Genomic DNA, 27,191 nt, shown 5'->3' with positions numbered 1-27,191 from the left:
ACACACACACACACACACACACACACACACACACACACACACACACACACACACACACAACCGTGTGAGAGCAGATGTCTTATGTCTTGTGAAGTACATAGCTAGCTTAACTCTATGCGTTTCACATATATTGTAGCTAATGAGTGTGGATGTGGAGGAAACGTATTTCCCCCTGAAACAAATGAATTCTGTATTTAAGTTGTCCCATGAGAGTAGAGGGTCCAGATCTCCTGCCTTTTCAATCATTATGTATGTGGGCAACAGCACTTCCCCTGCTGTTCACTAATTGTTGCTTGCCATGTTGTTACTTCAGCATATGTGGATAATCATCAGGCCATAAATGAAAGCCTCCAACATAATTGTGAAGTCAAGTCATAAATATTAATTAAGGGTGCCAAAATATTTGCTTTGAAGAAACTTTTCTGTGAATGCTGCGCCAGTATTTTAAATAAAGACAACTATTTTAAGGAAAATTATAGTCTCAAAAACCACAAAAGCCACAGCACTGTATGATCTGATTGATTGTTTGATAGCAAAAAAATGTAAGGAAAAGTATATATGAATGCTGACTGAGTCAAACAGGACACACTAATAAATATGTATTAGCTGCAGTAATGTTTTGGCTGTTTTTATATTTTTAGCTTTTAGTTACCATTTAACCACTTTCATAATGGCAAAAGTAAAGTGTATGAACTTGTGCACCACTTGTCACATACAGTATATCTGTAACTTATGTTTAGCATATCAGCAACACGTTGGCATATACTGAAAACTTTGTACAAGTATAACAATTTTAGCTAGCACTGGCGCACAACAACTTATGTTATTGCATATCAGTGTGCTTGTTATTCTTTTAAACCTTATACCAAGCTTATGTGATCTACACAAGTGTGTAACTTTATTCATATGTTGGCATATGTTGTCTAAAACATTACCGTGTGACACAGGGACTTGCTACTTTTAGCTTATAACTACTGTAAACTCTTTTATTTAGCTACAGTTTAGCTAATTTTAGCTTTAGGCCACAGTTCAACTAATTATAGCATTCAGTAATCTTTTTTAACGGTTGGTTTACTGTTTACCTTTCAGCAACAATGTTTCTATTTTTTGTTTGTATTTATGTTTTGGATAAGATTTAGATTTTTGCTGATTCTTATACTTTTAGGTTTCAGTTACCATTTTGCTAATTTGATTTAAGTTTTTACTTACTTGCTCATTTTAACTGTTAGCTATAATTAAGGCAAATAAAGCTTTTAGCTACTGTTTTGCTTACTTTAGCTTTTTGCTACAGTATAGCAGATTTTAACTTTTGTTTAGCTAATTTTACTTTTCATCAGCAGATTTGCTCATTTTTACCTACAATGTTCCCATTTTTAGCTTTTTTCTATGTTTTGGGTAAACTTTAATTTAAGGTACAGTTTACCAGTGGTGGGCAGCACTAATCTAAATATTAGTTGCACTAACCCTAAAGCACTAACTCAAATATTTAGGTCCCCTAATTCTAAAGCACYAAYTYWAATATTTAGGTCCYYTAATTCTAAAGCACTAACTCAAATATTTAGGTCCCCTAATTCTAAAGCATTAATGTATTGAAAATTTTAGCAAAAGCTAATTCTAAACCACTAATATAATCCATCTGACACATGAAACACTCTTCAAGTCACTATGAGACAACATTTACTGTGTGCAGAATATTGTCACTTAGTGCACTTGGCGGGCCAAATGGGAGTCACCCACAGGCTACATTTGGCCCACGGGCCTTGAGTTTGACATATGTGACCTTGTAGATAAGAGAAACACATATGAACAAAATGTATGACAGCTTTTACCCTCAACTGTGAACAATAATGTTGACCAATAACATTTAAAGACATCATTTAGTGCTTCTAAATTTAGCAAGTGCTAATCCACCAATGATTTTAAAAAATAGCAAAATCCCTCAAGCACTAATCAAGAAATTAGTTCCCCTATTAGAGCTTTGGTGCTTTAGGGGAACTGTGCCCACCACTGCAGTTTAGTAATTTTACTTTATACCCAGAATTTAGATATTTACACTATTTTAGCTATGGCTTAAATAACAGTATGTAGGCCTACTAATTAGGCACTTCTTGGGTTCAGCTGTGTTGAACCAGAGCAACACTTAAAACATGCAGGACCCCAGCCCTTAAGGACTGACTTTGGACACCACTGGCCACACATAAAAAAACTTCTATACTTAGTAAGTTTTACAGATATTTAGGTACATTTGGTGAGGTAGTTGATGATAGTCATTCAGAACACACTTCAGATGTTAAGATCTCACAATACTGAATGTGACCGAGCATAACATTTACAAGGTTTAATAAAAACAGTTGCAGTTTTCTTATCATTAAATAATCTTAGTGTAAAACTCTGGCATGAAAGGGGATGGGAGATGGAATGCTGAGTCAGCATAAAGCATGCTCTTTCTCACCGGTGTGACGTTGTCCTTCAAGGTTGTTGGCGAGCGCTGTTTGCGGGTGGTGGTCGTGGCCATGGTGGTGGTTGTCTCCATGATAGTGGTGGACATATCAGCCAGCGGGGTGGTGGAGGTGGTGTCGGTGGTGAGCACCGAGGGAACGTCGCCCACCAGCCTCAGGTTGCCCTGGATCTGGATGTTGGGGTCGCCCTCAGCAGCCAGTTTAAGCACCTGCAGGCCGTTGTAGTACAGGCCTGAGATCTGCCCCTGGAAGTGGCGCCCCTTCTCTCCACCACCAATTTTTATGAACGCCTGGCTGTTAAAGATGGTCAACTGGCGACCTGATGATGTGACAGAAGTCAAGAGTGATGACGGAAGGGGAGAGGGAAGCAGAAGGAGGAGAGAAAGACCATGGAGAGACCATGAAATCAAAATAAAAAAAACAAAGAAAAACAAAGAAGACAAAGAATAGAATTCAGCTCATGTTTCAGGTTGAATGCAAAGCAGAATAATACACAGGGACAGTATGAAACAGGGGATTTGGGAACTGGTTCAATCACACAGGAGTCTCAGGTAACACTTTAGGGAGATTGGACCCTGGCTTGTAGCTGTCACTGCCATTATGGAGCTGGGCACGAGCCCAGTTCTCAAAAAGGTAGCCTGAATCTGGCAGTAAAATAGATAGTGGGGGTGGCTGCAGATTGACCCTGAGACTGGTGGTTTACAACGAAATGCATCTGATTTGCCCCCCGATAGAATATTTTAGAATGAGTCTTTGACCTGCAGTGCACCTGAGCTGCACAATGATAAAGTAGCTCTGCAAGCAGAAAAAAATGGCACCTTACTGCCATCTGAAAGACAGGGAAATGAGATTCTCACTGGAAGGAAATGTTTAATTCATCAGAGGCTGCTCTGCTACGTGGTCATTATTGTTCATCTGGATAGATGGATGGATGGATGGAGGGAGGACGGGGTCAACCATTTAGCCAGGACCCAATACTAATGTGTTACTAGGATGTGTGGCAAGGGGAAGGGGGGAGGAAGGTCTGACAGGTGGAGTTTTTCTCTTTTAAATATTTCTTTCAGCCGATGTCAGCAAAGGTTTCGTTATCAAGTGTATAGAGCGATAATGTTTTTGCCCAGATTTTGTGTGTTTGCAAAATATCTCACAAACCACCAAACTGAAGTGAATGGAAATCTGAAAAAGTAATCATTGGATTAGTGTCTCTACAACTGATTAAGCCTCTGAGGCTGTGTCCAAATTCAGAGGTTGTGTCCTCCAAAGGCCGCTTACATCACAGCACTGTGCCGGACGCTGTCCAAATTTAAAAATGAAAATAAAAAATAAAAATAATGTGCCCCTACGTTGGGTCCATAATGGTAGCTAGGAGGCAGGACGTACGCCGAGATAAGGGTGGGAATAAAGCAAAAGACCAGACTGTCCAAATTCACAGCCACTTTTTCTGATCTTTGCAGTCGACCAAGGACTTGTCCCACCTAGACCAGATAGGCCGGGTCCTTCGAAGGACCCAGCCCCTGAATTTGGACACAACCTGAGTCAACCCAATTCAAGGTGGCCACTACAGCTAATCAATCGGGGAACACAAAAATGGCTATATTTATTTTCCAGACTAACCTTGTGGTAGTATCTAAGAGGTATCCTTGACTTTGATATTAACTATTGGCACCTGCTCTGTCTGTTAGCAAAATATCTCATAAATACACAGATTTTAATGAAGCTTTCAGAAAACAATAATTGGACATACCTTTGAAACTAATCCACTTTTGGACTCAGTTAAAATCAAGTTGTTTACTGCAGTCAACTGATTTTAGAAAACATAATTTGCTATAACTCAGATTATTTCAAGATAATTATCTAAAATTTAGTGTTGCAAAAGCTGAGCATTGTTCCCCCAAAAATATTTTGAGGGCAACAAAATGTGTTACAAGTTAGCTTAAAAATGTGGCATTATCTGTTGCAATCATCTTGTATTTTGGCTCTTTTTGTAACAAACCACTGTGGTTTAATGAATTTTAATGAAATTCCCCCCACTGTGATTTTAATGAAACATAGTTATTAGTCAACAGTCATCTACAACTGATTAACTACTGGAGTCAACTCACACCAAGATGAATGCCACAACTCATTAACAGTCTTACATAAAAACAACTAGAATTTAGAGAATTCGGCAGATATTGAGGTAAAAATGGATGTTAGTAGGTGAGTGTCATTAAACACACATACTCCAAGAGCAACATATCATGCAAGATATCACACGAGATTGTGCGTTGTTATTTTCAAATTATTCACAGAAATAGCTATGTAAAACACAGACAATGGGGGATATACATTTCTTCAAAGAATATTAGGCCTTAAATTTGCCGTTTTTTTATTTGTACTTCTGTGACACATTTGGGGATTTAAAAGACGATCCCCTACTCTGTGTCACAAAGAGCAGTGAGAACAAAGGTTAGAGGGACGCTTTGAGATGGGCTGAAAATAGATCCAGTGAGGTAATTTACTCAGAGGAGGAGGACCGGAGAAGCCAAAGAGCTTTTTTTTATGGATTAATCAATGGCTGTAAGGAAAGAGGGCGTGTATCTGTTTGTGAAAGAAGTATATCACTAGTGTGTGTGTTTGAGTTTCAAGTATTGACTTTTCAAATCACAGACTACAAACCTCTAGAATTACAGAGTCTATAAGGAAGTAGGGTACTGTGTGTGTGTGTGTGTGTGTGTGTGTGTTTGTGTGTGTGTGTGTGTGTGTGTTTGTGTGTGTGTGTGTGTGTGTGTTTGTGTGTGTGTGTGTGTGTGTGTGTGTGTGTGTGTGTGTGTGTGTGTGTGTGTGTGTGTGTGTGTGTGTGTGTGTGTGTAAGTAACGTTTATAACCCATGCTTAAATCACAAACAGGAAACCTCTGAGTATCTTTTATTGCCTGATTCAAAACAGCAACAACAACCAACTAACCTTAGAAAACACAAAAATCTAGTTAATTTTATAAATTTTCAATTAAAATTTGACATGGTAGTAGCTGAGACTGATCTGTGGCACATACAGCATAAGCGCTAACAGATTGCTCAAGGTCTTTGTTCAAAAGCTTGACATTAATTAGTAGTAGTCAACTCTGTCCATTTCTTAGTAAAACCTGTCTTTTTATTGAAACTTTCAGGAAATAATCACTAAATGTCATTACACTGATTACATTTTGCAGTCAGTAAAATTTAAGGTGACTGCCACAGGCAGCCTCAACTTCAGTAAGACAAAAAATACAATAATTCCATTGATTTAAAAAATGTGCTAAAATGTGGTTTGATTGTAGCTGAGAGTCATTTACAACACATACGGAAGTTACTGAGATATAGTGGTGGGCACACAGCTAACCAAAAATTAGCTTCAATAACCTCTAATCATCTAATCTTCTAAACAAGAATCTCAGTTCAGATAACGCTCTGCCGATAAATACTAAAAAGTTAAGGGAAGCTATTGCTAACCACTAAATCATCTGTCACACATCTTCATCTCCTACCAGTTAAACAGAGGAGACTGACACAAGCTTGTTGTTAGTTTTCTATTGGTTTAATTCGAAGGTGGGTGGGATCATCTGTGGCAAATTGGCCAAACGAAACCAAAGCTTTAGCTCTGGATAATTTGTGGCAATTCCAGTTTAAAATGGCAAAATATATAAAAATAGAACTTTTACACTTGTGAATTTTTAGCATATATAAAATTAGTGGAACCTAACATAGCAGAAGCAAATTAGTTCGCCAATAGCTTTCAACATTAGCAAAAATTCTAATGTCCTAAATAAGTAGCTAGTTCTGCTTTTAGCGAATTACCGGAACTCCCCATCACTGCTGAGATGTTCGCTTAAAATGTCAGCAGTCACTTTGGAATCAACTCTGCCTTTCAGCAAAATATCTAATGAACCATTGGACAGATTTTAATAAAACTTGCTGAAAGCTATCATTGGACAGACAGTGCATCGACAACTGACTAACCTTTGGAGTCAATTAATCCAAAGGGTTGCCACAGCTAGTCAACATTAGTGTCACAAAAATCACTTTAATTCAGTTTTGCAGACACTATATCTAACAATTTGTAGTGATAATAGCTGAGTCAATTAAAACATGTATTTCGAGTGAGTCATTGTGTTATTGCATGGGATTACAAAACATTATTTTCAAGGTTTGATCAAATTGGCTATTGACCCTTTGCATGTGACATCACGCTCTTCAGAAGGCGGCCCACTCTGTAAAGACGAACGTCAAAACAACCTATGCACATTTAAAATTCTGTACGATTAGTTAAACACAGTTTATAGCCTAATATCGATTTTATTTAGTTGATTTATGAGGAAAGCTGGTCATAGGGGGCTACATAGTCGGCTGCACAAACAAACAAGGAAACAAACCTAACCTGTCAATTCATTGCCTTTATTTGGATGAGGACAAAAGACAGCGATGGATAGCAGCCATCAACCATAAGGACTAGCTACACATTCTCACTCCCATGTCGTCACATATTGACGCTTTTCCAAGGTTCCCTCTACGTCCGATTTTGACGCGCCGGGTACCCCCCTCGCGTCAGTCCTTGACGCCCGCGGCTTTTCTGGGTTGCGCCACCAGGGGTCTTTGGGTCGGGGGTCTGAGGTTAACATGAGTGATCAGGATTAATGGTTAAGTTTAGGTACTGGGATCAGGGGTAGGATGTCCATGGTGAATATTAGGTAATTTCAGGCTTTGGAACATGTTGACGTGAATTTCCTACATTTTCTAAAAATGGTTAATTTTAGGTACTAGGGTCAGGGACAGGATGTCTAAAGTGAACAAAGGTAATTTCAGGCTTCGAAACGGTAGTTTTTGCGCATTTTCTACACTTTCTGAAAATATGACAACAGATTTCGCCCCATCTCGTCAGTAACTGACGTGACGGGGGTACCCGGCGCGTCAAAATCGGACGTAGAGGGAACCTTGGAAAAGCGTCAATATGTGACGACATGGGAGTGAGAATGGGTTGGGACTAGCAGCCCATGATGTATTCATGTATTTGCAGTGAACACTTTTTACCAAGTAAGAAAATTGACATTTATATCAATAGCCGTTTCACCAGTGCTCTGCGCTACTGCTCTATTTACCCTACGCTTCCTATAACACGCCAAAATTAGCTCAGCAGATGTGGGTGAACAAGCATCTACAATTGAAAGAAAAGCAGACAAAATAGTTGATCTACATGAAAGAAAAGACTAAATTCAGTGGTGTGGATGTTTCGGTAAACTTCAGCTTTCTGTCTGCTATAAAAGGTGCCGGATAGTGGTGCTTCCACTCAWTAGAACTTTCAGTGTATACAAATAAAGCCCAAATGTATAAGCCCTCTACCTAAAACGTCCATGGTATACTGGTGGAAACAACTTGGGAAAACAATTGCAGTTGCTCCGTTCTATAGTCCCCTTCCTCACTTTCGATGTCTGTCATGGCACCTCTGTGTGATTAGGTGACGTAGTTGCAAAGAGTCAATAACTGTCATTTCTCAACATGGTTTGATCTTGGTCTAAAATTTGAATGAAAGGATGTGGTCGATAAGCATTCCTCCAGGGAATGGTAGTCCTTTTATTTGTTGTGTATTATTGCAGACTTGTTGGAGCGGTTCTCTTTTTCATCAACATAGAAACACAAGGGAAAGACTCTGCTACGTTTGTTTTCTATTAGGCGAGCTTAGAGGGTGCTTTATCACTCTAATTATGATTTACTCTCCTTCATGAGTGCACTTGGTTTGACATTCGTGTAACGCCCAGGTGGGTGGGACGATCAGACAAAATAATACATGTGAGTATGTTAGCGTGAGGGTGTTAAAGCACAATTTGTTTCCAGAGAGGTTCTGGAGAAAAAAATATCCTCCGAGATGGGCCATTACGCATGCCGTCCCATTAGCACATCATTAGGTCCGTCGGAGGACCCACGGGGGCCTCGGTTCCTGTCCCCTAACACTATAATGATGAGACTTAATGTCTGGCATATGCACTGTTGACATAATAAGTGTGTCTTACTCGATTATCTCATCACTTAGCATGTTAGCTGCAGGGGGGATATTGAAATAAATCAGAGGAGCATGAAAAAGTACGTAAAGTGTTTCTTTTTTCTTTTTTACCCCCATCAGCCTGAAAGCACAGGAGAAAACAATGACTGTGGAGGTTAACCTGCCTACCTTCCACATGTACACGCAAAAACTCAGTCCAGTCCAGTTAGCTCTGACTTCTCATGTTCAAAAAGCTGAAGATACATTATCTTTTCTATCTCTGGTTAGTCTTCACCGAACACCCTCGAGTGTGTCAAGTCAGCAGACAAGTTGGGTCACTGCTGCACTCTGAGCCAGTGGAGCACTCTGACAAGCCGTCCATGAATACAGCACACTTTATAGGTTGCATTTAATCGTACAGGAGCAAGACACAGAGTCTTGAGTCCTATTTATTGGTTTCTGGTTCGTTGAAACAAATAACTAGAAAGCCAAGCCTTAAGCACAAAAGAAGCCGGCGGTGACCATTTTCATCTCAGATGGGGGGCAGAGACAAAGCAAAAAACAAACAAACAAAAAAGAAAAAGCAAACAGCAAGGTGCCCTCTAGGCAAGATGAAGGGAAATCATTGTTTGTTTTGGTCTCTGCCTGGTCAGGATGAGACTCTAACAAGCCCTGATGAAGTTATTGTTTCAGGGTCTGCCAGGTCAAATCAAAAGTGACACGCAGTTTTAGAGCCAATTTTGGTGGCAGGCATGAGGATGGTGGGGGGTGGGGGTGGGGCGGCAGGAAAAGAAGCCTCTGCATGACAAGCAATCGCGGCGCCTGATATGATGGAGCTGGATGTGACAGTGCAGCGGAGAACAGGGCATGTGTACATAATGACTTATGAAATAAGTCAGCGATGGTTTGCCTTTTCAAGCTGGGAGTATTTGACCAGATTCTTATGCTGTGTGTGTGTGTGTGTGTGTGTGTGTGTGTGTGTGTGTGTGTGTGTGTGTGTGTGTGTGTGTGTGTGTGTGTGTGTGGTGTGCAGCTGTGTCTTGGGGCTTTAGCATTGATGAAGGGTCTATTGGACCTGTTTCAAGGGATTGGGTGGCTGCTGCTTCCATTCCCAAGGCTCTTAAGGTGATAAGCATAAGATGGGCCCCGGTGGGGTTGGTTGGTTGGGTTCTGGTGCTGCATGGCAGAGTGTCAGCTTATTATAGCTTATTATATGAGTTATTCAGTGCAAGCCTTAATTAACTGCAGTGCAGAGATCATGATAATCAGGCTTCTGCACAAAGCCACTGAAGATGTAAATACTGAGCTCAGGCCAAAGATGGATATCTGTGTATCAAATCTGTTAAAGCCATTGGGATTGGTCTATTGTTAGTGATTGCTTCTCATTTAGAGATTGAATTAGGCTTTGAAAACACATTAAATGACTAACGCATCTCAAGCAGAGGCTCTGAAAATGACTAGTACAAACTTTTCAAAATCAAAGACAACATATTGATGTTTAGGATGGTTTAATAAGACTAGACTCCAGCATGGCTGCTTTTGTGATTAAAAATGTACATTTCTTTAAAGGGCCAAGCTAATTGTCAATTTGTGACCCATCATAATGCAACAAGGATTTAAGTCTAAAAGTGGTGTTGGAAAAATACGCTTTGTTCAAAATGGTATGTCTGAATAAAACGGGAATCCGGATTTCTTCTTTAAAACTTTATTTTCAGTCTTCTGACTCCAATCAGGTTCATTCAGCACTGAGCAGCACAGGCCTTAGCGTACAACCTTGAGCCAAATCAAAACAAACACGGGAGCTCTGCTCTGAGCAGACACTCTGCCAAACACTGACAACTTCTTTTAACTATATTAATGAATTGAGCTTATAATGTATCTTTCTTCCTGGTTACACCCCAGAGGTGTTACCTTTTACGTCAGACGTCAGAACGTCACTCAGTTTTGTTTAGGCTAAAGAAAGAACACATGATAACACACCAACTCTTTGTCTGTTTTAACCTTACAGACTGAAATGATCAGAAATTATAAAATACAAAACTGAATCTAATTTTCAATTAATCAGTTACAAAATTTCTTCAGTTGGATTGAAGAAACAGGAAGATATAGTGTTTTCATCCAAATGCTTGCAAAAATTGCTTTTTGTCAGCATATAACAAAGAAATACCTTATCAATGTATCATTAAAACGAACTGTCTGAAATATAATCCTTAAAGAATTTTTAAGCACTTTTAGGCAATAAACTGAAGAGTATGAACAAAAAAAACTGATCTTGAGGAAAAACATTTAAAAACTATGAGCTTTTCCCTGTGAGCTAGCAAAGTTTTTGTATCTTTCCATCTAGGAAACCTCAATACCATTTGATAGTTCCTCTTTAAAATAACATCCAAAAATCTTTATTAAAATACAAAAAAAAAATAATAAAAAAAAATTAAAAAAAAACCATTAGGATTCAGACCAAATGTAAATGTTTCATTTTAACCAACAAGTCAAACTATGTCATATCTCTGGATCCACATATGATATCAGGATGATCTAAGTATCAAAATGTAGCTTTTAAAGCCAAGAATAAAAAATGTGATTAGGTCAGTTTGACCAAAATTGACTTAACCCTCTTTTTGATATGATGGGTCACATTTCATTTATCCTAAGAAATCAGAAATTCAGAGTTCCGGATTAGAAAAATCAATTGGAACAGCTTCTTGAAGTCAAAATTCGAACCTTGAAAGTCCAATATGGTTGCTTTGTGCATTAAAAGCTGTCATAGCCAGCTATAATAATTATTTTTACTTTTGTCTGTTTGTTTCTCATTAAACACAGAGATTACTATTTTACCTTTATAAGGAATCACATTACCACAGTGCTTAAATACATAACCTATATAAAACACATAACTGTTGTTTTGCCAAGGGTAACTGGAACTCAGTTAAAATGTGACATTATCTTGAGATCCAATGAAATCCAAGTGCCAAGGTAAGAGAAACAGAGCACCTCTAATGTATTTTTCCCAATAACTCAGCAAATGTGGTGAAGGGCAGATTTTCCAGCTTTTCACCAGCCTTGAACACAGCATTACACATGTGAAAATCTCAAACGTCAAACTCACAGGCAAGCAGGTCCGTGCACTCGTGCACATGCAAATCTTTTTGCTTGCTTGCGCGAATGTTGTGTGCAAGCTCAAATGCTGTTGTGTGCTCGCGTTGTCTCTCCATAATTTCCCATGTGATCAGAATTTATTAAAAGTGGCTGCTAAAAAATGTAAGGCTTGTTCTGAGGTATCTATACACACAATATTTCAGCAATTGATGAGTAGCTGCACACTAATGTGCTGACTTCAGTTCACCATCATTATCGAGCTGAACTGTGTCAAAACGTTAGAATAAAGAATAATTGGCATGGCTCATTTTATTTGGAATGCTAAGGAGACAAGCCAAAATTAGGACTGGGATGATTTGATTCTGCTAGACATCTTTCACCCCACAACCCATGAATTTTAGTTTAATGTATCCAACCAATCCAATCATTATTGCTGACTAAGCTCTTTCATTTATAGAAACATTTTGATGGCAATGACCTAATTTAGTGGAAAAATACACCCTACCAGACAACAAAAAACTATGTAGTTTAAGTATAATTTGAAGAAAACATGGTGGTGATTACACGGGCAGAGGTTTTGGGTAGCACTAGATTAAAATGTCTCACACAGATGAAATGTAATGTATTTTCTAGGTCACATTGTTAAAAAATCCCTGAATTGTTTTGTGCTGAGTAATGTGTCTTTATAAAGAGTGGACATGTTTTCTTGGACTGAATTAATAACAAATGTATATAGCATTTTTTTCTTTCATCTTGAGGTAGTTTTAAAAATAGATATACTTTTTTTCTGCCACTGTTTTCCATATATTTCTCTACATCCAAGTATCTGTGCTTGTAAATTATTTTCAGTTTCATCAGATTACTTTAATTCAGCACTCTAAAATCTAAGAGTTATTTGTCTCAGCTTACTCTATAGGCTTTTTAACAAAACAGTTCTGTGACATGGCCACAAAGACATGTCCATCTTTAAGTTACCTTCATAAACCATAGCTACGATCTCTCAATATTGACGCTGAAATCTTCAAAGCTGATCATCTAATTTAACAACCAGCTCCTGTTGTTGGATGGGAACGGACCAGACTGGAATGTTTTCAGTGTCATGAAGCTGGCCTAGTCTTTGATACTCAGCCACAAACGCACCCACAGGTTTGTGTCCCCACAAGGGCTGAAACATGCTGAGGTCTGTGAAATTAGGAACAGCATTTTATACAGGGATCACATTTTTTTTAGGCTTAAGGCTCAAAAAATGTGGAGTACAATAAACCGGCATAAGTACTGTAAATAAAATGTCAGATTTAATTCAGGCTCAGGCCTCTAATCAGAGTTAATTAGGTGGGTTGAAGGATTTGGAGACAATATTTTCAGGCACGGGCCAAGTCGGGTTGCATCATTTAGGCCCGATCTAAGCTCTACTTAAGGCCTCCACACTCTATCCAAACTACCAAAATTCGTTCTTGTTGTTGAAGTTGCGTGACGAAAATTGCATCATTTTGTTCGCAGCTTCAGTTCTTCGTCCTTGTCTTGTCACAACCCACCGGGAGAACTTTTCAACCCTCTCCGCATTAGAAAGTACTGTATGACTGGTCAGAAGTTTGTGGACTCGTTTAAGTGCTTGGATGCTACATTTTGCTTCTGGAATCCAACTGCTGTTCCATGGAAGCAGACATTTATAAAGATAGTCAAATGGCCAAAAACTCATGGATGGAGATAAAACAGATGTGAACAGATTCATCTGTGCGCATCTGTTTTATCTCCACCACATGACTGCACGTTGACTCCAGATTCTTCAAATCACAATGCATCAAGCGTATTCATGCATGCTCCTCGCTCAGGATGGGAGAATGTGACAAAATGATTCAGCGCAATCTGCWGGCTTCCTTAGATTGTTTCTCTTTTGTCTACAGTGCCCTGAGATGACATATGTTGTGAAGTGGCTCAGTATAAATAAGCTGAATTGAATTGATACTCCTTAGCTTGGCTCAGTGAATGCCTTTCATATTGGCTCTGAGGCATTTTTGTAGTGGATCAACTTTATCATTCTAATTTACACTAGATAAACATGGCATCTCAACCTTAACTTTAAAGTTGTATAAAAGGTGTCCATGCCTCAATGAGTGCATTGTAAGCTGTAAAATTGAAACCTTCTTAATATCATGAGGTCACAATTTTATGAATGAATGAAAGACATCCTTGGCATAAACATCCAATCCACAGGAATATATACAGTAGATTGTAGTACACAGTGGTTGTAACGTTTGTCACATCAAAGTGGAGTATGATTTGGGTAGTGAAGGACACAGACAGAATAATGTTAGTTATCTGGACTACTTATTTGTATTCTTCAATGTATTTTAAATCGATTCTGGAGATAAAGTTCTGACTGTGATGTTCTACAGTCCAGCTAATGCCCTGACTTCAGACAAGTATGCTCTTTGCTGCTTAAACAGGCCATCTGGGTAAAAGAAAGTGAGCACAGGTATATTGCTTGAGGCATTATCATCTGCAATCACATCTGCCCACAGCGAGTGGCTGATGGCCTTGCAAGCACCATGGAGAAATCAGAAGCTCTTCAACTTTGATTTCCTTGCAGAGTTATTGCATTAATGACCCCTGCATGTCACAGCAACTTGTAAAGCCGGGGAAGAGTGGATATTTTTACATTTTTAATGCACAGTGGAATGCAGCATGCAGCGCTTGCTACGTAACAGACTGCTAATTAATTCAATGAGAAAAGTGAACGCCCCACCGTACATTTACACTGGCCTGTCATTTTCTATAAAACCTTTTAAAGGCTTAAATTAAATCATTATCGTTAAAAGAATATTAAGAGTAATTTGCTTTTATTCTGTACCAGTGAACATCTTAGTGCATAACAAAGAATGGGGAAGATGTTGGATCAGTTCTGAGCTAATAAAAGAAAGGAGAAATGTAAAAAAAAAAAACAAAGAGGACAGACAATGAGTGAGGCTGTTGGGGATGGAAAGTCAAGGAGGCAGAGGAAGCACATGGAGGAAGGAGATAATAGAAGGAAAAAAGATATATGGTACAGGTAAAGACATGCCTTATGAGTGAGACTGTACAAAGAAGAGTTCATGATGTAGTGTGATAAAAAGGTAAGAGACAGGAATAATTTCTAGAAAGTCATCCTTATGGGGAGGATGTTAAATACCATCTGAGTCACTTCTAAGTTCTGAAACAGATTTTTCTGTGCAGTGAGCTAATTGCCAGGTTAACTTTATGCTAATGAAAGGGTTATTTTTTTATGAAATATACCTTTCTTTTTCTGAAGCCATGGACTCCTGCTGTATGCATTACTGTGTTCCTACTCTTTGACCAGAACAGCGGGTAATATACAGTATAGGGAGGTAGGTATGCATTTACACTGTGGAGATAGATAAAAATAGCCTCCCTGATAACTGTGCTTCCAGTCAACAATGTCAAGAAAAAAATATCTGTAAGATGCGATGCAGAACATAAATGATACTTTTTTGTTTGCTAAAAATGTTACCAATTTTTTAGAACAAAGCAGTGGTTCTTAAACCTTCCATAAGGAGTACCCCTTAAAAAGACTTAACGCTTCAAGTGCCACCATTATATACCAGACACTGGTACTATTTAAAAGCACTAGTATCAACCATTCATGGAACACATAGAAACAAACAAGACAGACAACCATTCACACTTTCACTCACATTTTTTAGAGCAATCAACTGTGCATATTTTTGGTCAGACCTGGTGGGCCCAAACATGTTGTGAGGGCCTCCTGGGAACATCTGGCACAGTCTACCGTCAGACTGATGGGCAGCTGTGGCTGAGTGGTTAGGGTAGTTGTTCCTCTAATGCGAGAGTTGGCAGTTTAAATCTCTGCTATTCTGATACATGTCGAAGTGTTCCTGGGCAAGACACTGAACCCCCACTGCCTCTGTTGTGTGTCCCATCAGTGTATGTGTGTTTAAGGGCTGATTAGTGTCTTTAGATACCCGGTAGATTTAATTGTATTAGCTTTGTAGAGAGATCTAGTAGAGTGCTAGATGAATGTGTGTGTGTGTGTGTGTGAATGGATAAATGAGGACACAGATGGTTGGATAGAAAGATGCTATATAAATACAACCAATTTACAGTCCTTTTACTGAGTGGCAACCCTCTGCCTCACTGGTGAGGGATGCTGTCAAGCTAAAGAAGGAGTAATATTGGGTCTTTTTGGCCTGTGGAATTCTGGAAGCAGCTGAACAATGCACCATGAGCAGGGTCCTGGAGGGTACATGGGAGTTCAACCAATCAGTCTACATGTGTTTTATAGACATTTGAGACAGCATTCAACCATATCCTGGGGGTGAGGTCGGTGGGAATATGGGGCACCGGGCCCTTTGACAAGGGCTATTAGGTTCCTGTTAGGTCTATTGGCTTCATCTGATAGTGATCTCCAGCTTTTGCGGGAGCAGTTCATAGCTGTTTATGAAGCAGCCGTGATGAGGATCAGTGCCTCCAACTCCAAGATCATGGTCTTGAGCGGGAGTAGGGGATAGTGCCTTCTCTGGGTTGGGGAAGGCATCCTGCCCCAAGTGAAAAAGTTTAAGTATCTTGGAATCTTGTTCATGAGCAAAGGAAAAATGAAGTGGGAGACCAATAGATGGATAGATGGATTGGTGCTGCATCTTCAGTGATGCAGGTTCTGTACCAATCTGTTGTGGTGAAGACAGATTTAACTGTCAATCTACATATGTTCCTACCCTCATTTATGGTCATGAGCTCTAGGTATTGACTGTAAGAATGAGATTACAGATACAAGTGACTGAAATGGGTTTCCTCTGCAGAGTGCCTGGGCTCTACTTTCAAGATAATGTGAGAAACTCAGTCGTTTGGGAGGAACTCAGAGTAGAGCCACTGCTTCTCCACTTGAGAGGAGACAGTTGAGGTGGCTCAGGCATTTGGTTAGGATACCTCCTAGACGCCTCCCTTGTGAGGTGTTCTGGGCACGTCCCACTGGGAGGAGGCCCAGAGGAAGACCCAGGACACACTGGAGGGACTACGTTTCTTGGTTGGCCTGGGAACGCTTTGGGATTCCTCCAGAGGAGCTGGCCCAAGGGGCTGGGGAGAGGGAAATCTGGGTCTCTGCTTAGGCTGCTGCCCCTGCGACCTGATCCTGGATAAGCAGAAAATGATGGATGGATGGATGGATGGATGGATGGATGGATGGATGGATAGATGTTTTTGGTCTGTGGAAGAAAACCTGAGTGCCCAGAGAAAACCCATTCATGAAAGGGAACAAGCGAACCTACAACCATCTTGCTATGAAGTGACAGTGCTTATAAGTCTTGGCCATGCCAACTATTTTCATATCTGACAAACAAATTGGCCAACCTACATGAAGGTATAAATCTTAGTCTGCTTTTCTTTCACCTAATTTTTTTCCCCCTAACAAACCCAATTGTGTAAAGGTACACACACCAAGGCCTTATACTGTAATCTACGTACTGGACTTTTATTGAGTTAGGATTTCTAGTGGTAATGACAAAACACCCAATGAACCCAAGATTTACCATAATTCTAACCTAACCTGAAGATGCTTTAATTTGGAAATTATTTACAATTTTATATTTAACACATGAGCTACAAAAAGGTAAAGAGATCTTAATTGACATGTTTGTCCCTTGACGTTTACTCCCTACTCCAAGTGGTTTCGGTCATTGAACTATGTCCAAGGGAGTTGTCAATGTATGAAAACACACATCACCTGGTTACATAGTGTCATTAAGAATGGTATAATTTTTATGCCTTTGTTGCTTAGAATAGCATCACATATTCACACCAACCAAGATAACTTTGTTCAGATTTCCTCAGTTTTGCACTTTTTCTTTCTAGCAGGTCTTTTACAGACTTAATGGGTGCTGATTAAGTAGTCCCAAGCACACTGGTTCACCAGGTGTTCATGAAGTATAATTTATTGCAGATTTTATTTGGAGCCAACACTGTGATCAATTTGAACCACTTATCTAGAGATGTGATTTAAAGTTCTTTGAAAGAACCCAGATCTAATGGCTCTCATTTTAGAGAGTGATTCAAAATCTCCACTATTTTTAGTTCTACATCACAGTTCAAGTTATGGTAGTTAATTTGTTTATATAACCTATAAATAGTTCATTATGAGTGATATCAGAGGTACTTACAGTATATCTCAGTTTGAGAAACATGAATCTATAACAAGAAACACGTAATCAAACAAGGAAGCTACAGACAATAATGATAGTCAAACTTGTATATATTGAACTTGAATGACTTTATTTTCCTTTTTCTTTAAATGTTTACTTTAACTGTAAGTAGCCATTTTAAAAAGCATTGCTCATGTGTGCCTGGGGATCCTTCCACTGCAATGCATTTCCTAACTTCACCTAAAAAGCAGTTATCAGTTGGGTACAGGTGCACAGCTCAGGTCTAATTTTAGGTCCAAACAGAGAGCTAAATTCTTTTTAGCTCACTCCTTCAAACCAAAGTAAGCTGCCATAAAAGCTGCTGCAGTAACAGGAGCGATGGCAAAATTTCAAGCAGCAGATTTGCATCAATGCGCCATCATCTTCAAATTTTTTTTCATAAACTCGGAGAGAAATGGCTCGTCTCAGATGAGCTGTGCTTCGTAATTACCAACTAAGCCGAGCCAAACCAAAGAGTGGGCTGGGCCCGGGCCACGCTCGGCTTGCTAATGCACAGATTGCCTGTCGGAGGCTGTGAATTAATGGCTGCATGTCTGCTACAACCCCCAGAATGTGCTGTATGAGCAGACAGAGGAGGGATGGCAGCTTGAAGCTAACCTGGAGGAGGTGATTACTGCAGGGAGAGGGGAGGATAGTGCTCGGGGTGGGGTAACAGATGATCTACATGTAAGTGTATATAAAGGGACGTGAAAAGGACTGTAGCTGAAGAGAGCGGCATCTCTCACCCACCGCTGCCATCATTACACCTCTTTCATCCACCTTCCACTCCTATTATCTCGTAGAGAGGAGGGCTGCCATATGTTTGGAAGGCACTTCTATCTGAAATGCTTTCCTCTTTGCAGAGTAGTGGGGTGGGAGGGATGGCACAGAATTCACCTCAGTCAACAACACCCTTGTTTGTGACATGCAGAGCAGACAGTTGAGTCTTTATGGGTTTGTGTTTGTACATCTTTCATGTCCCTGCAGATTTTTTTATGTCCCCCCTCGAGTTTCACATTGAACAAACAAGAACTCCTCCATTTTCCTTTTCCTTTTCAAATGAAACTATAGAGGAGTGAGAGCTAAATAAGAGTATAGCCCAGTGGGGGCTGGGTGGGATGCAGAAAAAGTCTATTATGAAGGGTTTTAAAGTTATCTTCTCAGCACAAGGCTCTCTTTGGTAATTAAGAGCGTTTTCACCATTTCATTTCTCAGACGTTAGACTGGTCCGAGTAAAACATAATTAATTGCATTTGACAATAGAAGTGGGGAATGAAGATACTGTGGACTGAAAGCTTTAGGAGGCAGTCTGCTGCCCCTGAGGTCCTAAAATGCAACACAAACTGAGATAGTGGAGGAAAATGCAAGTTTCTGGAGAGAGGAAATTGGATTCAATCAGATGTGGCTCTATATTCGATCCCCTATCTGTATGTTGATCTTAAACATGATACCGTAGAGAAAGACACAAGAAGAGATACCAGAAATAGTTGGAGACAACCTTCTTTCTCCTTTTTACTCCTCTAACTGAAATTTTGCTGGGTTTTTAGACCATTTCACGGTGGGGAACCATGAAATAACAGAAACAAGCCCCTACTTTCTTGGCGCTTTCTTGCAGCCACTTCTCCACTCATGAGCAAACATGTTCAAATTCATTCAGTTTCCCCCTATTTCTCTCAAATGGCGCCATAATAGTTCAGGGAGATCAAATGGGGAGACAAGATAATAACTCAGCGGGAGCCGTGCTCATCACAGAGATGCTGAAATACAGACTCAAACAGATCAGCTCTCTGCAGACCTGACTGCAGCCAGATGTGAATGAATGTATGAAATGAAGTGGATATCATGAATAGCGGGCTCTGGATCAAAGCCTGGCTTTGAGATTTGATTTAGGTTCTGGCCTTACACCAAGTACGACTTGATTGGTTTTGATTTGGATCTGAGGGAGCTAACACAAAACTGTTAAACAACACTGAACCTAAAACCAGTTTTTTGCCTGGTTTTGGGCATTAGAGACCTGGTGCTCTTCTCAAAATCTCTTGTAACTCAACACAAAACATGATCAACAGGAGTTTGTGTAAGTTTGACAGTTTTGTTTGCTCATCTTCTAAAAAAAAACTGCTGAGTATTATTACATTTTAGGATAGATATAACACTATAATGCAATGTTATTTTGGTAAAAGATGAAAAGAATAAAAAAAGCCAGGAATAAATTGAAAGTGAGGGTTAGGAGAGGTCGTTTTAGAGGAGAAAACCTGGAATGACAGGTCCATCACAAGGGAAAGGGTACACATCTTGGTAAGTTTTTCTTAGATAGAGCTGTTGAAAACTTTTGCGACTTGGGATTTTTTCCTCTCCATTGGGCCTCTGTAATTGCTGCCGTTTTGAATTTAGTCAGTGGGCACAGAGTGGGCAGAAGATGCTCACTCTGATCTGCTTCACCCTCAGTATGGGAGATTAGATAAGGGCTCAGAATGAGATCCAGAGAGACAGCACAGAGCCACAGCACAGCTCTCCTCTAGGACACTCCTGGCTCCAATGACTTCCATTACAACCTGGTGTGACCAAAATACTGATTTGCGAGAGCAAAAGGGAGCAATTAGCACTCTTATTTTGTATATGTCCACTTGTGAGAGCAGTAGCACGCCTTTTTCAACAACTTTGGTTGTTCTAACACGGTTTGACCATAGTGTTGGATGTAAAATTTTTGGTGAACAGATAAAAAACACAAAACACACTTAAGACCCACAGGGCTGATTAGTTTCTGTAATCAAAACCTCTAATAATGTGTGATGATTCAAAGGCTTGAATAAAGAATAAATGATGCAGGTTGTTTATAACACATGGCCACATTCAGTACACCAGTTAACTTGCTCAGGTCCCCTTCACACTGTATGATGATCCTGCAATAACGTAAAATAAATCAGCCAGAACTTGGATTGTTGTAACACATTGTTACCAAGGCCTCGATGTGCATACCAAGAATGCAGTGGGCTCTCCAATGGTTTTGAGCATGCACATCATTTACCGTATAAGTTGTCGTGGTTAAATAATCTGGTAATCCTTTCTTTTAGTCCCCTAATTACTGTGCAATTACCTAGTATTTACATGATAAGTAAAACATTTTACCATGCGATTACTTGATAATTATTATAATTTATTACGCAATTACTGGGTAAGAACATATTAAACATTATGTAATTATACAAATTTTAGTGGATAATTTATTATAATCACAGTTCAATAGTAGGATTTGCCAACAGATTGCAACGTTAATTTTACAGTCACCTAATTACCACATAATTACAAAGTTAATACTTAGTAAATTTATTATGTAACTAAACACTATATAATATGTGGAAATTTAGTTGTACTATTTGGGTTAATATCATGTAATTGAGGTAGCCTACTCTTGAACAGAAATTCAGTTGTAGTTGCCAAATTTTTTTGCTTGGCCCTCAGAGGAGTTGGACTCTTTTTGTTCTCTCTCCCAAACCTGCCCCTTCATTCCTGCTTTGCAGCTTTCTCAAGCCTTTCTTCACCTATCATCTGAAACAAAAAGAAACTACCGATTTGCTCAACTGGTCTCTGAAAGCAATAGACACTATTTTTTCCACATTAAGATTGGAACAAGGGGAACATACTGTAGTTGTCCCAGTGGAATGGTTGCTGCTGGTCAGGTCAGTGGTTCTTGGGGCTGGAACCTGATCTGTTTGGCTCCATTTTCCATTGAAGATGTGGAAGATTTGTATATATTTGGATTTATGATAACTGGATTTCTGCTGATTGGCTGTGGCAGATTTCTGAGTTATCAGAAAATGAAAGAGATCCTGGCAGCGGTGTGGGCCTTTGAGAAGCTGATGGAATCTTCCAAAATGGATGGAACCTGCCAATCTGAGAGCGCACAGACTCAGATGCTGGGGGAGATAAGTCACTAACTGGATGTGATTCTGATGAGAATAGCAGGACAGGGGCCTGCCTCTTGAATGTAGGAGGATTACATCTGGGTGAAGCTTCAGATGGCGAGAGGCATGGAGGACACAAAATTTGGAACATTTGGTATTTTTTTCGCCATTTTCAGAGATGCAGAAAAGACTGAAAGTAGCAAGAAAAATTCAAGGCCGCTTGTCCCAAAACAATTGTGTTTATCTTTTCGGAACCCAGCTTCTGGCACATTATCTAAAAATTCCCCGGGAGGATATGTCAACAAGGGCTTGAGTCCCCCCCCACCCCCCTGCCCCTATCATCCGTGTGGGAGCAGTCTGAAAGCTGTTAGGAAGAAGGGGAAACTCTGAACTCTAGTGAACTGAGCATGAGACAAATAAAATCTGGTCWCTGGACTCTGGTGGGCCTTGGATCGATTCTGTGTTTTTGAGTAAATATCAGATCAGAGCATATTTTTTAACTCACCTATCCTATAGTGTTTTTCCAAGCTTCAAAAAGTAGCACAACCCTGTTGCGCAAGACCTGTTCATCTGTTCCCCCATGTTTGTTATGTGTATCTTTCTTTTGAACGGGTGTTCTTAACTGCAATTTCGTTCTGCATTGCATCTCTGATGTTGTGTGTGAATTACAATAAAGGTGATTCTGATACTGAAATAAAAATATTTTTACTAATATAGTAATTTATTATAATTTACTCAGTGCTTATTTGGTAATGACATGGTAATTAGGTACTATATATGTATAGTATGTGAAATATAGCTTGAAATTTTGTGGTAAATGCTGTGTAATTGAGGTTCTTCTATGTATTCACTTTTTAATAACAGGGTAATTGGGTGACTAAAATAACATCGGTAATATGTTGGCAAATAGTGGGTAATTGAAATACCACTGAAGTGTAAATTTAATAAAATTACCCACTAAAATGTGTTTAATTACATATAATTTTATGTCCTTATAAATTAATCATACAGTAAATTACAGTAGTTACCAAGCAGTTGCATGGTAAATTGATGTTACCATGTATATGCTAGGCAATTCCATGGTAATTAAGGGACAGTAAAACAAAGGGTTACCAACAATCCTTATGGTAATGGGCTCCTTTGTGAGGCATGGAGGCACGGTATACATGAGGAAGAGCCACATCAGGTTTGATGAAACATGTTAGACGTCTTAAACAACAGAGGGGTGCACATATGTATTTGCCAAGTACAAGGAGAGTAGCAGTATCGTGACTGCTTGAAGGAGGTCTTGCCACRTTCCAGCCACACTCCAATCATCTCACTCATCCAGTATGAGGGAGATTGTGACAGTTGACACACACAAGAGTACACAAAAACAACATTTGTTTTAATTCAGTGGTGAAAACAATAAATGTTAAAGGGACCTTCATTTAAACACATTTCACTGCAGTTATCCAGAGCAGATGTTTTAAATTTGGGGGTTCAGCCATTTGCTTCGTTTTAACCCTCTGAGTTTAGCTTTAAATGGAGGAGAATGGAAATCTGAATCCATCATCCCTTTGAAATGTGTTACTTTTAGCAGGGGTTAGAACATGTTTAATGTCTTGTTTAGTTCTTCATTGATCGTTTTGACCTGTCCAAGTTCTTCCAAAAAACTGACATCCATTCATTTTAAAAGTTAAAAAAGATTTATAACAAGGTTATAACTGAGGACTCTCTGAATTTGTCACCAGCAGAGTAATGCTGGAAAAGTTGGCCAATTTCTTCCAAATCAAGATCTCCGAGGATGAATAGACGAGAGAAGCCCTCAGTGGTTAGTGTGGAGTTTGATTTGCTGTTAGGTGGTTAGATTCTGCTTTGAAGCTTCTTCGGTTTAGGTCCTATTAATTTTATTTTGGAAAGCGAACCTCTTTAACCCTTTGAGCTTGAAAATGTCCGCCAATTCTCTTCTATATCATCTCCTAGCTAAAATGTAAAGATTGTCTTAGAAATGCAAAGACTGATTTGTGTCTTTAATCCAAAACCTGCTAAATAAGTGTAGTATATCAACAAACAACTTCCTTAAATTTTTTTTGTTAAATTCTTGACTTGAAATTTATTCTAGTCTATGTACTCCAGTTGTTTATAACTATCATTCTTATTAAAAGACAAACTATAGACACAAGGGAAATGTATTCAAGATCATTCTTTTACAAAAATTATTTTGTAAGTGGGTAAGTCCTAATTTGACCCACTTTAGTATTTAGCATTTAGTGCTCAAGCCATTAAATTTGGATTTTTGTCCTAACTACTCTCAGGAACGGTGCATTTTTCGTTACACCACAAGAGAGCAATGAAGTCCATTGGTAAGAGCTGGGTATGAATGCAAAGATTGTTTTGTTTCCATAAAATAAATATGCATGGAGTTCATTTAGTTTGTTCGGCTGTTGCATGAATGCTTCATTTTAATCATTTTTTTCCTCTTGGAGACAGATTTTTATCTTTAGAATTCATCCTCGCATGTGTTGCAGTTCACAAAACCTTTTTAAAGGATCCCCTAAAGCTAACAGGCTTGAAATGCTTAATTTAGGATAATGCAAACTACAGCTCAAACATATCTAGAGACATCCCTGTAGGGATGTCGTGTATTTCCAATTATGTCTTGTTTTTTTACCCCCATTCTTCTTTTTTTTATAAGAATCAACCACCTTCAGCAGCACAAACACACGGCACAAGGCAACGAGGCTGAGACGTTCGCCACTCAAAGGGTTAAAGAATCTTCACTTCGACGGGACCACATTCAGATCTTAGGGCACTGCTAATGCCGAATACAAGACAAGTTAGAGGTGCCCAGATGGTGCAATGATTATATGATTACTGCAAAGCAAACACCTCAACAGTCCCTTTAACTTTTAGTGACTTTCAGTGGGAGAGAGAGGGGAGAGTTCTGGTTTCACCAAATCAAATGAGAATCATACGTATTGTTTTGTTGTTTTGTTATGAGTGATAGAATGTGTTGAATACAAGTTCACATTCAGCCAACAGAAGACACAGGAAAGAAGCAGAAGGCTGTTTCCACGTGGTCAGGTTATTAGAGGGTTATGTCGGGTTATTTGGAGGTTAGGTCTCTGAAGAGATGCAGCCCCAGTTTAAGGTGCTTTGGATAAGGTCTCTTGGATACAAACATGTCAATTATTGAGGATGGCATTAAACTAAATTTCAGCTGGATGCCAGTTACAGCATCGAAACAGCTTTGACACTGAACTAGAAGTCCAACTAAATAGGAAAGAATGCCATGTTTTCTTCTSAAAATGCCTCGTTCCCAGTTGAGTTTCCCACTACTTATCGGTTCAGAGGAGACCTGGACTTTATAGTTCATGAGCCAAATCACATCCGCCCCTGCTGCATGGCACTGCACCTTCTCCAGAGATGTGGTTAACGGTGGGTTAGGCGGTTAGATCATTAGTGGAGTTAAAGGGTTTTTATTACCTTTTTCGTATAGCCACTCGTCAACTACCCGACCATATCGGAAGGGGATTCTTTGTCTAGCAAGTGCCAGGCGCTCATTATCAATGTTCCCTTTAAGAAATTTGGAGAAGACAAATTGAGAAAGGTTACAAAAGCAGCTCTGGAAGTTGAAAAGTTAGAGGTTAGAAGGGCAACACTGCAAATGTTTAGCAGGTTAATGTACTTTAAATCAGCTTTAGTTAGGACAGGAAGAACTTGATGTATTTTTTTTCTTTTAGTCTGGTTTGTTTGGTTAGACAGGTTAACAACATTCTAGTTACCTTAAGTTTTAAATGATTATTTTACACAAATCTACTGACAGGTTAAACAGATTTATGAGTTATTTAGATGTAATAAGGTTACATTTTTTACAATTAAAGTCATCTGTAAAGTAAAGGCAGGTTAGAGGAGAATTAGCAGGGAAATCAGCAAACAAAAATACAACATTGTTAAAGAATAAAGCAGAATGAGACATCTCAGCATTAAAGCACTGTTCATACATAAAGGAGCATGAGATAACCACACAGTACAAAAAAGTAATTTCATGGTTGTTCTCAAGGAAAGCAGATTTTAGTTCCCATTGCAAACACTGAGTTGCTAATTAGCAAATCACCACATCTGAAATTCGACAACAGCGTGACATTCTGGCCCAAGAGCATCACTTTACCCCAAATCAGACATGTCTTCTTCACCTGTAGCAAAATGGATTAGGTAAAATTGTCAGAGTGCTGTTTTCCCCCCCTCAGCACTTGGTTATTTATTTATTTATTTATTTACCCCCCTTCTTATGCATTAATGGAGCACTTCTCATTGGCACTTAGCAATTAGCAGCACTTCATCAGCGTGTCAAAGAAGCTTCATCGCTGCTGTGCAAACTTATTATCCCTCACTTCACTTCAATCAACCTCGGGGTCACACTGCACGCATCTCAAGTCCTGTCAATAGAGATGGAATTAGGAGAGATGAGGGGGCGGACGGGGACCAGGCTGGGGTAGGAAGGGTGGGGTTTGATGAAGGCTGATGTGGTGGCAATGTCACGGTTTTAATTGGGAGTTATTGTCTCTGTCAAACGAGAATCTTTGCAGACTACAAGCTAAAAGTCAGAGCACTAAATTTAAATAACGATGCCTAAAGATACAGTTCTAACACATTTTGGATAGAAATCCAAAATCTGTTGGATGTTTACAACATTAAAAAGTTGGTAAGTCTTATAGAATAGTTACATTCACAGCAACAGATCTGTTTGAACTCCAGTTGACAMTGAAAATTTCTACACTTTGGACCAGCTTCAGAGCTGGTCTGGACCCGCATACATTTGATAGTCTGAACACAATCGGTCTTGTGCAAAACTATAAGACTCCACTAACTTGATCCTATAGGCTGATTTGTACTTCAAGTCACAAGTGTTGCGCATGCAGTATGGTGACTAAAAGTTGTATAGCTTCCGTCTTCTGTCCCTCTGGTGACAGCCGTCGTGTGCATTACCCCCATTTAGAAATATTACCTGCAGACTTTGTGGCTCACAGTGTGTGACTGGTCAGAACTTTGTGGATATGTTTGTTCATACAGAGCACTGTGGCACCCAGAGCAGAGTGTATCTCTGCATGTCATTTTGTTGAAAATGATCTGTTCCCAGGAGCCGTTTGTTAAATTAGCAAAATGCACAACTTTGTCTGATCACGAGAAAGTGTAACGGATGTTTATACCTTCTTTCAATCTCTGTTTTTTTATGAAATAAATCTAAAAAATTGTTTTAATTCTCTGAATCCTCACCCAACTAGGGTTGGTCATTGAGTCTTGTGTATCGAGACCAGACTAATGTTTCAATTCTCCCAGAATTGTCAGTACTTTTAAATTTTGATACCTAGTTTGAATACCCAGTTCGCCGACTAGAAGAAGCAGCCGCCCAACAACAATGAAGAAAAAACCCAGGTGAGCTGCTGAACACCAATTGAGTTGGTGTTTGGACTCACATTGTCAAATTAAGTGAAATAGTCTGCAGGTGTAATTGTGTTTGGTACGTCTTGAAATGAGGAAAACATTTCCAGGCTAACCAGATTAATACACACT

At 39.4% G+C, this 27,191-nt stretch overlaps 1 protein-coding gene across 3 annotated transcripts in view; it reads right to left on the bottom strand.

The window, feature by feature from the left end:
• Positions 1–27,191, bottom strand: part of LOC106532321 (neurexin-2) — a 135,628-nt gene that overhangs the window by 25,120 nt on the left and 83,317 nt on the right. For 2 of the 3 annotated variants that reach the window (XM_014028352.1, XM_014028354.1), the window contains exons 8-9: positions 25,104–25,193; positions 2,453–2,778 (exon numbers count right to left, since the gene is read on the bottom strand). In XM_014028352.1, coding sequence (XP_013883806.1) covers positions 2,453–2,778; positions 25,104–25,193 — 416 coding nt within the window. The remainder of the gene's footprint in view (positions 1–2,452; positions 2,779–25,103; positions 25,194–27,191) is intronic. The other variant, XM_014028353.1, reaches the window with a different exon arrangement.

The sequence above is a fragment of the Austrofundulus limnaeus genome, unplaced genomic scaffold (assembly GCF_001266775.1).
Source record: "Austrofundulus limnaeus strain Quisiro unplaced genomic scaffold, Austrofundulus_limnaeus-1.0 Scaffold751, whole genome shotgun sequence".
Taxonomy (NCBI): Eukaryota; Metazoa; Chordata; class Actinopteri; order Cyprinodontiformes; family Rivulidae; genus Austrofundulus; species Austrofundulus limnaeus.
This window is presented reverse-complemented; position numbering and strand designations above follow the sequence as displayed.